Source organism: Oncorhynchus kisutch, linkage group LG15 (assembly GCF_002021735.2).
Source record: "Oncorhynchus kisutch isolate 150728-3 linkage group LG15, Okis_V2, whole genome shotgun sequence".
In the NCBI taxonomy this organism is placed as follows: Eukaryota; Metazoa; Chordata; class Actinopteri; order Salmoniformes; family Salmonidae; genus Oncorhynchus; species Oncorhynchus kisutch.
In genome coordinates this window covers 65,997,569-66,010,687 of record NC_034188.2, presented here as the reverse complement: position 1 = coordinate 66,010,687, position 13,119 = coordinate 65,997,569, and the positions used below count along the sequence as shown (strand labels likewise).

The window sequence follows — 13,119 nt, the reverse complement described above, 5'->3', positions numbered from 1 at the left end:
TTGGAAAAACTGAGGATGACTCCACAATAATGACCTAAAAGAGAAAACAAGAATACAATTATACAGAATAAAAATATTCCAAATCATGCATCCTGTGTGCAACAAGGCACAAAAGTAATACTGCAAAAAAAGATGGCAAAGGAACTCTTTTTATTTTGGGCAAATCCAACATCACTGAGTAACTGCCTCCTTATTTTGAAGCATGATGGTGGGTATGCTTGACATTGGCAAAGACTGGGGAGTTTTGCAGGATAAAAATAAACTGGTTAGAGCTAAGCACAGGAAAAATCCAAGAGGAAAACCAGCTTCAGTCTGCTTTCCACCAGACACTGGGGTGAATTCACCTTTCAGCACTACAATAACCTACAACACAAGGCCAAATCTACACTGGATGACAGTGTCTGTTCATGAGTTGCCAAGTTACATTTTTGACTTAAATCTGCTTGAAAAACTATGGCAAGATTTGACAATTGCTGTCTAACCATAATCCCAAACATCTTGACAGAGTTGAAATAAATTTGAAAATAATAATTGGTAAGAATATAATATAAATATTGCAAAATCCATGTGTGCAAAGCTCTTAGGCTTACCCAATTCTCTCAGGTCACTAATCGCTGCCAAAGGTGTTTCTAAATTGTATTGACTCGGGGGGTGAATACTTATCTAATAAAGGTATCTTAGGATTTTATTTTTCATTAATCTGATTATAATTTTTTTATCTTCCACTTTGAAATTAGAGTATTTTGTGTAGATCATTAAATTAAATCCATTTGAATCCCACTTGTAATACAGAATGTGAAGAAATCCAAGGGGGGTGAATACTTATCATACCCACTGTAGCTCACCTGCCAACCCCCAGGTCCCCATCTGTAACACCCATCTGTTTTCAAGGTAATAGTTGAGTGGGAACGAATTCTGATTATTACACAGAAATGTAATTCAGTTTAATTGAATGTGTCAGCCAATATGTGTCATGCTAACAAGTGTAAAATCAATTGTGAAAGTGCATTAAAATCGAATGTTCTTTCTAATTGGAAGTCTGCATGGCATAAAGGAAATTGGATGGAAATCATTTAGCTAGGTGTAAAAGGCTGGCACCTTGTGACGACGACTCAGGATAAGCTTGAATGACGTGATATTATTCGTAAAACACCATGTTTTAAATGAGTAGTCTACATGCAGGATGTAAGAACTATTTATGTGATAGACTTGCCTCCCCAAAACCATCAAAATGTGCGAGTGCGTCATGGAATTAAGTGTTTGAGCTCAGCGACAATCACTGGCTCACCCCTCACTGAGCCCAGCCAGAGGTTATTTCCATCGTTACATGTGTGACTGACAGGCCGAGAGTGTGTGTGTGGGGGGGATTCACAAACCGATCCGCTCGGCTTTGACACTAGTTATCTTCAGAGCCAAAATACAACAGCCATCCCAGCCAACAAATGACAACAGTGGCGTTATATAGAGGAAACCTCTAGGAAGTCTTCCTGGGGGAAATCAGCACAAAGAAGCAGAGGGTGTCAGTTTGAGAGGTGGGGGAGGGAGACACAAAGACAAACTCAAGCAATGAGGCACAGCTAAAAAGAACAACATTTTGAACAGCGGGAAGACAGCTTTAATCCATCTCAGCTACACACAATGGGCCGAAGATGGAGCGTTCAGTGGAAACGCGATGGTTATCAGAAGAAAAATGGGGAAGAAGAGCTTTACTGATGTTCTGCTTTAATACAACATGGAAGTCAAGACTGCAGGAGGGTATCAGTGGCACATCTGAGCTCCACCTCTGGAGATTGATGTTCGTCCCAATTGGCACCCTATTCCCTATATAGTACACTACTTTGGACCAGAACCTTATGGGCTCTAGTGCACTGTAAAGCGAATAAGGTAGCATTTGGGATGCGTCCAGAGAGCACTGTGAGCCAGCTACTGAATAATTATTTTAAAATGCAGCATCAAAGATTAAGGCTCCAGACCTGTCCCATGGCCCCACCCCACTGCCTGATCTTTAAATGGGCTGAGACCTGGTTAACCTGCCTGCTGTACAACATGGTTACACTCAGACATATTTATCTGGCTACACTCCAGCCGAGCATTCTAACACATCACATTAAACTGGGCCCTTTATTCATATAATGTCAACAGAACAAAGCAGAAAACATTCATTTAAAAACACACCTGACAACTCCTTCACTTTTGGTCACAAACAGGTTTATTTTTATGTAATCAACTGACCAAATCGATGTAAAGAAAAATGCCAATTATTGCTGTCTGAAATATTCTAACAGGTACTGAAAATAATTACAAAAATTAATTAAATACAGTACAGTGCATTTCCTGCATTCTGCCTGCTGTGTGTGTGAGAGTTAGAAAATAACGGCTCTTATCAGGGATGGGTAGGTCCAGGCATAGTGATGGTGGGAGCGAGTGACAGAGTGCTAGCTACAGTACAGAACCCTCTGCGTATACAAAACACCCATGCAATAACAGCTGACTTAAGACAGACCACACAGCTATGATTTCTGTGGTTAAGACTGTCCCATCCCAGGCACCATTCATCCCTCCCTCCATTTAATCCACAACCCAAAATGTCAGCAGTTTCGTAAGTCACCCCCCACCCATCGCCATAACACAGAGCGATATAATCCTGCCCCAGCAGCACTCTCTCAAGATTACTGGTTGGGCCAAGAAGACAAAACCAACCTTCCAGTACATTCAGCATAGTTAACATGTTCAAAGTTCAGTGACTTACAGAGTAACAGAGGTACATGGACACAGCTAAATAAAAAGTATAGAATAGTAACACTTCGGTTATGTCTGAAATGGCACCCTATTCCCCATGTAGTGCACTACTTTTGGTCAAAAGAAGTGCACTACATAGGGTATAGGGTGCCATTTGGGATGAAACCTAGGACTGGTTCACAGTCAGTCTGGCAGGTTGGGAAGTGCTGCGGCTGCAGAGCAGGGGGCGAAGCTTGAACGTAGCCGAGGAGGCAAAGCGAGCGTTCTTATTGGGTGGAAGCCATCTTCCTGATGTTTATGATGAGTCTCTTGCTGTACTCCTTGTGGTCCACAGGTTTCACCTCCATCACAGTGGCCTTGATCCGGGACTCGTCCTAAAGGGACAGGGGAACACATGGAGTAGTTGTTACATGATGTCCCCCTCAGTGTCCATTCACTACACTAGCTACCTCCCACTTTTCTCTCCTTCCTCCCAAAGTGTGAACTAATTCACTTCCCTTCACTGATTTCAAAGTAAACGACTGGTACAAGAAGTGTGGAGGAAATACTCTATAGTGCATGCCTCCACCAATCCAATGCTTTATATTTGTGGGAAGTAGTATATTACTGGGACGCACCCAGTGTGTTCGAGGGAAGACAAACCAACACAAACCTCGGCCATGTGCAGTAGATCACCTGCTGGGTGTCAACGAACAGTGGCCATTCAACATGTAGAATCATTAGCAAATTAACAGAAAAAGACAGCCGAGGTTCTGTGGTCAATAGACCGGACACCCACTGCTTTTAACTGTTGGTCTACACGGTCTGTTTGGACTTTTACTGGAATGCATGTTATACAAGCTTGTTCACCACAGGTGAATGACTGGTTCAGTCAGAGAAAGCAGCACTAAGTAGGCAGGCGGCCTGGTACCAGAGAGATTTTCCTACTTCTCTAACACGTTAGAAAATGTGATATTTCAATAGTCTGTATTTAAATTCTGGCATTTAAATGGACGGTGATGCAACCTCTATGCACTGCGACAGAGACAGCGTTTAAATGTTCTCACCACCTCCGCATCTGTCTAGAGTAGATAAGGTCATCCACCTGGTCCATCACTCTTTAAAGAGGCGGCTACAGTCACCGGCTACGTCCCAAATGACACCCTATTCCCATTTCCCTACATACTGCACTACTGTTCCTTTCAATTGACTCACTCTTATTAGAGCCTGAGAGAAAACAAGCCCCCTCTTCTTGTCCCCTCACTAAGAGGGAATCCTATCCTTCTAAGCATGCCTTACAAAACACAGGGCATAAGTGCACACTGTAGCAAAACCTTTTCCAACGGAAAGCTAAAATATGTGTTTCATATTGGACTGGTAGTTCAAGTAGTCCCTCCCTGTTTGCCAGTTTTCTTCTGTTTAGGTGGATAATGAATGCGACCCAGCAGAAGGTTAGATTCAACAGTCATCACCATACTACAGTCACTCTCTCTTTGCAGATCTCTACAGAACAATCCTCAGGCTAGGGTAATAGTTATGCTGCTGCTAAAATGCTAATTGTACACAGTGAACACAAAAGATCAAAATGCTGCAATCAATTGCTGATCTAGAATTTTCTCAGAGGAGAAATACCCATTTCCTGAGCGGGGTGAGCATTGTTCTTGGCTGTGCTAATGTATGTGCAGGTGGCGGGGCAAGGTGCAGAGCGGGGTGAGGGAGGGTGTCATAGGGTGCGTGACAGAAGGAAATGGGGGTGTTGTAGGAAGAAGAGAGAAGAGGTGTTGTAGCACTCCTCTCTCTCACATGGGATTAAAAAGGACCATCTGCCCTGTGGTTACGATCTGCACTGTGGTTACGATCTGCACTCACTCCATTAGGTTCAGCTAAAAAGCTATTTATGCAGTCTGGATGTTAGTGCATTCACACTCTCCTATCTGCCTCTAACCAGGGCCAGATGGAACGCTTGAGAAGGTATACAGTAACGTTATGGTTCAGTGGATGACCTCAGCCATGTGGGGTTTGACTTCTGCAGACACCTGCAGCCTGTGGTCCACTGAGTACCTCCCATGTTTACAATACTAGTTATTACTGTAATATTTTTACAGACCCCAAAAATTATTGAACCATGGTTTAATTGTTCCCTGTTCATTGAATTGAAGTGCTAGCTGCAATGGATATCTTCTCATTTCTACAGCAAGAAACAAGAATGATGTAACCATGGTTGCATTGTGACTGTTCATAGAAGAAGTCCACTTCATGAACTAGACTACAGCAGATACGTCCTCATCTCTAGCAGAGGTCTGTTGGTCGCAGCAGGTGTAGACACTAGCCCGAAGACAGCGGTCCTGACAGGGCTGTGGTGTAGTGTCAGTCCTGTGCTCTGCTGTGCTGCCCCCACCTCAGTTTACATGCTGACACAGTGTGGCTGGGGGGGGCTCAGCTCGGCTAGCTTACCAGCATGTGGGTGATGGATGTGACAAAACCTTGTGTGTCTGTGCCTACACTCAGGCTTCAGACAGCTCAGGCCCCGTTTGTTCCAGCCACACACAAAACAATTTTACATTGGGGGGGGGGGGGGGTCACTGTGGGATATATTTAAGATACTCTTTAAAGAGGTAGGGTTTCAGACGTTTTCAAAAGATGGGTGGGGACTTCCGCTGTCCTGACAATAGGGGGAAGCTTGTTTCATAAACTGCCCAGCATCCCTACAAAGTGCACACAGACCCCACAGATACACAGTGCAGTTCCGATGAGACCTTTCGTTAATAGTACTAAGTGTGCCAGCGTTGCTATGGTAGATAGTGGGAGCAGAAACCTGACTAACCAAATCACACATGAAAAGGGCATCAGTCTTTTCATCCTGTGTGCAGCGGCTCTGAAACAGACACAGCAGCAGAGACGAAGGGTGGTCTGGAAATGGTCCCTCGTCATTTTTACCATCTAATGAGTAACTTCCTCTCTCGTCACTCTGCTCTAGTCCCCCAACTCACCCTCACCTCCCTTTTCTTCCCCCAGAGCACACTCCTCTCACGCACAGGTCTCTCAGGAACACACACACACGAGCATACTGCACTGCAGCTCCACAAGCGAGTGTGACAGAGTTTGTCAAGCGATTAGTGTTGGTCACATCTTGCCAGAAAGGCAGGATTTATGTGGGCAAAGCGAGGAGAATCAGACTGCCGCTTGCTATGCAAATCCACAGCACTTCTCTGCTTCTTCTTTCGTAGTACTACTGCACTGGGCTCGGCCTGTCATGGGTTGGAAATGGATGGAAGGCAGACATCTATTTGAGAACTTAACATGGTTTTATGTCCGATGTGCTCTCTTTTCGCCAATGTCCCCCAGACAACCACTTCGAGACCCAGACAACCAAGCACTGGAAACAGACTAAACAAGTTACAAGGACTGAACTGTCTGGACCAAGAGAGAAAAGTGAGAGCTTGGGGAAGGGAATAAGAGCACTGTATAATGTTACAGCTGGGTTACGATCACGTATAGGCTAATCATTGTTATTTATAAACTAGGCTTCTCTCACCACCTGATTCCTCACACAATGATCAAATATATTGTCAGCAGACATGGCTAAGCTGCATCTCTTCCATCAACACAATATCATGTCTCTGGTAGTCTGTCTGTGTTCAGAGCAGCAGGTAGGTAGCTACAAGGTCACCTTTGGAAGTGCTGACAGCGACTTTGTTTTCTCATCTAATTCTGCATTATACAATCTCAAATGACTGATGCAAACAGCTTCTTTTTTTTGTGTTTTTTGTGTGTGAATTTTACCCCTTTTTCGTGGTATCCAATTGTTGTAGTAGCTACTATCTTGTCTCATCGCTACAACTCCCGTACGGGCTTGGGAGAGACGAAGGTTGAAAGTCATGCGTCCTCCGATACACAACCTAACCAGCCGTACTGCTTCTTAACACAGCACGCATCCAACCCGGAAGCCAGCCGCACCAATGTGTCGGAGGGTACACCGTGCACCTGGCAACCTTGGTTAGCGCGCACTGCGCCCGGCCCGCCACAGGAGTCGCTGGTGCGCGATGAGACAAGGACATCCCAACCGACCAAGCCCTCCCTAACCCGGACGACGCTAGGCCAATTGTGCGTCGCCCCACGGACCTCCCGGTCGCGGCCGGTTACGACAGAGCCTGGGCGCGAACCCAGGGACTCTGATGGCACAGCAGTACAGCGCCCTTAACCACTGCACCACCCGGGAGGCCTGCAAACTGCTTCTTGAGTAAAGATATGCATATTATTAGTAGATTTGGATAGAAAACACTCAAGTTTCTAAAACTGTTTGAATCATGTCTGTGAGTATAACAGAACTTATTTAGCAGGCAAAACCCTAGGGACAAACCATTCAGATTTTTGTTGTTGTTGAGGTAACTCTTTTCAATTAGTTTTCATAAAGAATCCAGATTTCTAAGGGACCTTCTTGCAGTTCCTACCGCTTCCACTGGAGGTCAACAGTCTTTAGAAATTGGTTGAGGTTATTCCTTTGTGTAATGAAGACATACAGCCATCTTGAACAAGGGTCACTTGAAGTGTACTGTTAGATAGAGGCGTGTGACCAGAAAGCATGCTAGTTTGTTTTCTTCCTGTATTGAATACAGATCATCCAGTCTTCAATTTTATCGATTATTTACTTAAAGAAATACCTAAAGTTGTATTACAAAAGTAGTTTGAAATATTTTGGCAAAGTTTACAGGTAACTTTTGAGATATTTTGTAGTCACGTTGAGCAAGTTGGAATCAGTGTTTATCTGGATCAAACGCGCCAAATAAATGGACATTTTGGATATATATCGACGGAATTAATCAAACAAAAAGGACCATTTGTGATGTTTATGGGACATATTGGAGTGCCAACAATAGAAGCTCGTCAAAGGTAAGGCATGAATTATATTTTTCTTTCTGCGTTTTGTGTCGCGCTTGCAGGGTTGAAATATGGTTTCCCTTTGTTTACAGAGATACTATCCTCAGATAATAGCATCGTTTGCTTTCGCCGAAAAGCCTTTTTGAAATCTGACATGTCGGCTGGATTCACAACAAGTGTAGCTTTAATTTGCATGTGTGATTTAATGAAAGTTTGATTTTTATAGTAATTTATTTTTGGATTGGAATTTCCCTGGCTTTTGGCCAGGTGGGACACATATCCCAGAGAGGTTAACCATATGATGCTATAGTACTCATGTCTAGTAAAGTATTGGTATTAGTCATTAACCATATTGGTATGAGTCATTAACCATATGACGCTATATTCCCAGCCCTAATGTCAATATGAAACCCTTACACTGTTCATCCTACATCAGAAAACATGCTCTACAACCTAGCTACGCGACTCAAAGTAAGAAAAACAGATTATTTTTCCTCTCAAGGAAAATTGGCTTGCAGCAGAATGCCCAGATATGTTTTAAGGAAACATTTGCTTGAGGCAATGGCCAGGACATCCTTGAAACAGCAGGCTCCTTCCTGTAAGCTGCCGAGGCTGAGCTGAGTGTGTTCTCACACACACACACACACGTTGTGACAGACAGTGGTCTCTACTCTTCTGTTGTTAATAGGCCTCCCTGGCAGAGTTCCAACTCTCCCTGCTCTCAGTCCCAAACCAATCAATTATTTTATGCTGTGCTCTCAAAACAAGGCTCCATCTGTGTAGCTTCCAGGAGAGGGTGACCACAACTAATCTGTGTGCACCTTTCACACAGCCCCTGAAAACGAGCTGTCGTCTCAAGAAAACCCACCGTCTGTTCTATTCTGTGGTCTCTATCCACAGACGAAGGGATGGAAGGAGAGGAGAGAAGAGGCAATTCAACCAATAGAAGGAGAAATGCCACAGCCAAATGCTGATATTTGTCAGGCCAATTGGAATATGAACGTCACACACAGCTGAACATAGAAAGAAGCTGTTTACATACTGATTTCAATAAATTGGCATTCTGTCAAACCTCTGAACAAGATGTGTGTCTGTGTTCTTTTTCCTCCCATCCAGATGACTGGAATGGAACCAGACAACCTCTACCTCATTGTTGGCAACACGCTCTGATATGAAGTAATACATGTCTGTTAGGCTTGGGCAGTATACCCGGGCATTAGGGAAAAGCCACATGATGGTTTTTCAATACTGTCAATAGCACGGATCATTTTTTTTCAATTTAATAAAGTTGAACATTTGTTGCTACTTTTTAAAGTAAATATCTGCTTTCAATTTGTGTAATACGTTAGGAGATAAAGAACACTGCGTTCTACATTTCACCTGTTACATTATTACAACACAATGACATAGACCGGAGCCTTGTCATGTAGCACGCGCCAAGTGATCTAGTCACAGAACTCACAACTAAATATTTGCCTTATAACTATTAAGTTAACTGTCTAAAATGTGCTAAATGCTCTGCAGTTGTGCATTTGGTTTGCTAATTTAGTAGCTAGTTAGCTATCCATCTGTTTAGCTTCTTCCAAAACCAAGCACTCGCTTGGTAACAGCAGAGAATCCCCTCCTGGATCAAGAGCCTTGCTGGCTAATATTTGTTTTGTGCGTGCAGCAAACTGTTACTTGTATAGTTTAAGTCAGAATCTGTACAAAATGTTTGCAATGTGCTCATTAGCATTTAGTTAGCATTTTCTACAAGATTTCACATGTACTTGTTAGAATCGCTAACCTTCGGATTACAGAGTATCAGTGGGGTTTGAAAAGAGTGCCCCTTGTTTTCAGTGTCGGTATTATTGAATATGGTATAAAGATATGGCAATCTGGATACCGTCCAAGCCTGATGTCTGTCATTTTATACATTTAGAGTCAATGCTGATATTGGGCTTTTCCCCCTCTATTTTAGATCTATCATATTGGTCTTTATACCACCGATATTGACAAATGATGAACAAAAACATGCTAATCTGAGTACTTCTGTTCACTTAATGTTTTCGATTGTAAGAAATCCGATTCAAAGGTATCTTTGAAAAGACATATCACGTCTGAAAAGCATCGGCCGATAAATTGGAACAGGTATAGCCTACTTTGCCTCCCAAAAATAAGCATGGTATTGGATCCCAAAATCCCATATATGTCAGACACTACTTACATTGTAGGTCTCCAGCTTGACTCTGTTACGGAAAACGAACGTGTGGAAGTTGGCCTGCTGAAAGATCTCCTCGAAGGCAGCTTCATTCTGCATGAAAATTAACAAAATGGGCTCAATTTAACATTAATGACAATCAGAAACTTGCTCGTTTCCATTAAAAAGCCATTGTTTTAATCAAGATGGCTGGTTCTAAATCAAAGCCGTTTTCCATCTAATTAAAAATAATAATAATGTAGCGCAACATTTTTTGTAAAAAAACCTCACTTATTATGATTATTTCAATAGAAGTCCTTGGGTTATAGAGGCTGTGTGAGGGCCTACAGAGACCACACGGCACAGCAGCCTGTTTAGGCTGGCAGGGACAGGCTAGATTAGACCGTGCATGGGGTTCAGCACCTCCCCTAGGCCATTTCCTCAGGCCAGGCTTTGAACCAGACAGAGAAGGAGCGAGACAGGGAGACGGGCAGAGAGTGAGACAGACGGGCAGAGAGTGAGACAGACGGGCAGACAAACAGGCAGATAGGGAGACATGCAGACAGACGGGAAGAGAGGGAGACAGGCAGGCAGGCTCACCGAGTCCTTGAGCTGCCCTAGGTAAGCAGCGTTCTGTCCCAAAATGGCTTCAGCACTCTCCTGAAAGCAGGTCACCCACTGGTTGTCCCCGTAGTCTGCTATGTTGGCCTGCAGGACAGGAGGAGGAACAGAGACAGACTCATGTTAGGAGTGAGTACTTTGGAAAGTCAAAGGTCATCTGGGCTTTGTTGATCATAGGTTGCAACATAAATAGCACCCTATTCTCTTTATAGTGCACCACTTTTGACAGGAGTGCAATGGGCCCTGGTCAAAAGAAGTGCAACACATAGGGAATAGGGTGCCATTTGGAATGCATTCAGTCTATTAAAAATGTAGGCTTCTCAGGGATTTGATACTTTGGTTTATTATTGTTAATGATGTCACGTTGATGCTGAATATTCAATGTATTGTCGATTGCACAAGTTTATACTCCTGGGAAAATCATTATTCTAGAACTCTCCATTTGGCACCAGCAGAACCAAGGTGTATGTGTGATGAGAGCTGCGCGCAGTGGTAGCATATTCCCAGCTTATGTTCCAGTTCTGTGAAGAGAAGCAATATGCTGACTGGCGAGAGGTGCAAAACAATAGAAAAGCAGCTTATTTTAGATGTCTGGCTGCAAGAGCTCGTTTGCTGACTAATTGAGGTAGTATTTTAATGTTGCTATTTTTAACAAGCAGAGAAAAAAATGCCTCAACATTGATGTGGGGGAATAGAGCAATTAACTCAACATAATCCTGACTTCCAACAAAACAAAACATGAATGCGAAATAGCCGGCCACTATTTAACACCTGCAGCAGCGAGAACAAAATGGCCTTAAATAATCTTCAAACATGAGTGTAAAGAGATCCGACGGGGAGAGTTGAGGACCGTCAGAGAAGTAGAACGACAGGGGAAGACTGGCTGGAGTCCTCGGAGAAGAGGGGAAAACTGTGCCCAGAAGGAAGGAGAGAGTGAAAGAAAGAAAGGGGTGTGAAGACGAGCGAGAAGAGTGAAAGGAGGGAGGAAGACAGAAAGCAAAAGTGTGCATGCCAGAGAAAAAGCGCAAGAGGCCGAGTATTGAGAGGCAGTATACAAGTCCCCCAGAGGAACACACCCGGCCACAGCAGACACAGCCCCACCAAGGGTCCTGTGAGGATGAGAGAATGAATAGAGGCCTAGGGGAAAGGGTCAGGAGCGGGCAGAAACAGTGAGGGTGAATAGGGTGGCAGAGTGGGACGCAGCGTGTGTGTGGGTCCTCTGGCTGCGTTCTGAATCCAGACAGAAAGTTTAGACAGAGCTGAGCCACTCACAGAGAGGATGAGTCGGTACTTGAAGTTGGGGAACTCTTTGTCACACTTCTCACAGCGGAACATGCCGTTCTGCTGGTCCACCACCTTCTTATTGCAGTCCTGACTAGGGCACGCCTGGTACAGACAGTTCTCCTTACGGATGTACACTATGGTGGCGATGCAGCTGAAGTAGTCTGCCTGGAGAGAGAGACACAGGCAACACACAGCCAACATTACTGAGTATACTTCTTAGTCCTTTTAAAAAGTGTACACTTCACATGTTTTGTGGAAGATCATACTGCTATACCTGCAGAGAATCATTCAGCCAATCCTTTTCAAATGTTTGTGGCAGGCCATATTGTAATGTGCAGGTTTGGTCTATGATTTCTACATAAGGTTCATGACATTACACAGCGCAGAACTAACAACTAATAAGCATTAAAGAACATCAACTAGAATATTCAAACTCTATTAAAAGAGAAACATTACTGCAGTGGGATGCAAAAACAACAATCCAACCGCAATCTGCATAGCATAGCTCCAAACACAAATACAAAACTGCAAAGGCAGGCTGCCTCATCTTTTTTATGGAGAATATGCAAAGTTTATAACCCCAATACACATAAACAGCCTTTCAGAATATTTCCTAGCCTGTCGGAGAGCAGCAAGCACCTGCTGAGAATATCCCAGCGCTGAGTCCTGAAATATATAAATGGAGACGGACAGTAAGGGCTGTGGGAGGGAGCAACATAATGACGTGACTCAGTGTCAACAGGGTTGGAGATGAGTCACGGCGCCTCTCGTTCTGTCAACATGTTGTAGAGCTCCCTTTCTGTTTCTATACCCCCACCCACCACTTCATACGCCTTTCTGCCACAGACAGGTGGAATCTCTCTCCCCCTCTGCGTGTCAGTCCCCCCTCTACTGCTCATCACCATGTGACAATGAGGTGACAGAGGCCCAGTGAGGTGAAAACAGGGTCACGTTGAAGGGGAGAGAGAGGAGCAGACACCTCCGTGTCTTAACACCGTCTACATCCCAAACAGCGCCCTATTCCCTATGTAGTACACTCATTTCGACCAGGGCCTATAGGCAACACCACACAGTAATATCTCATTATGGAAACACACACAGGAAAACCTCTGAGGCCAAGCACCTTCATAAGTCAGTCATTAGGATTCACCCAGAGGACAAAACAGGGTGTGCTCTTTTAAAAACCTATAACACTCCCTTACACAATAATGACCTACAGTAGGATTACAACAGGGGATTGTAATAGCCTGGACGTCCTGATTCATATTCATGGAGGGGAACATTGCCTGGCGTACAGAAAGGAAAGCAGGGGACAGGAAACAGGACATTTCTGCCTGGTGCACTTCATTGAGAATTCCACATGCAAGAGGTTCTTTCTTTCTCTCTATAGTTCACAATCTAGATGGAGGCCCCAGGCAAAGTCTTAACCTCCAGTTTTC

General features: G+C 44.0%; 1 protein-coding gene across 3 annotated transcripts in view; it reads right to left on the bottom strand.

The window, feature by feature from the left end:
* Positions 1 to 1,705: 1,705 nt before the first annotated feature.
* The window catches only part of LOC109905720 (replication protein A 70 kDa DNA-binding subunit), a 39,213-nt gene continuing 27,799 nt past the window's right edge, over positions 1,706 to 13,119 (bottom strand). For 2 of the 3 annotated variants that reach the window (XM_020503254.2, XM_031790856.1), the window contains 4 exons: positions 11,669 to 11,845; positions 10,376 to 10,483; positions 9,803 to 9,889; positions 1,706 to 3,113 (listed from right to left, as the gene is read on the bottom strand). In XM_020503254.2, coding sequence (XP_020358843.1) covers positions 3,006 to 3,113; positions 9,803 to 9,889; positions 10,376 to 10,483; positions 11,669 to 11,845 — 480 coding nt within the window. In that variant the 3' untranslated portion in view covers positions 1,706 to 3,005. The remainder of the gene's footprint in view (positions 3,114 to 9,802; positions 9,890 to 10,375; positions 10,484 to 11,668; positions 11,846 to 13,119) is intronic. The other variant, XM_020503255.2, reaches the window with a different exon arrangement.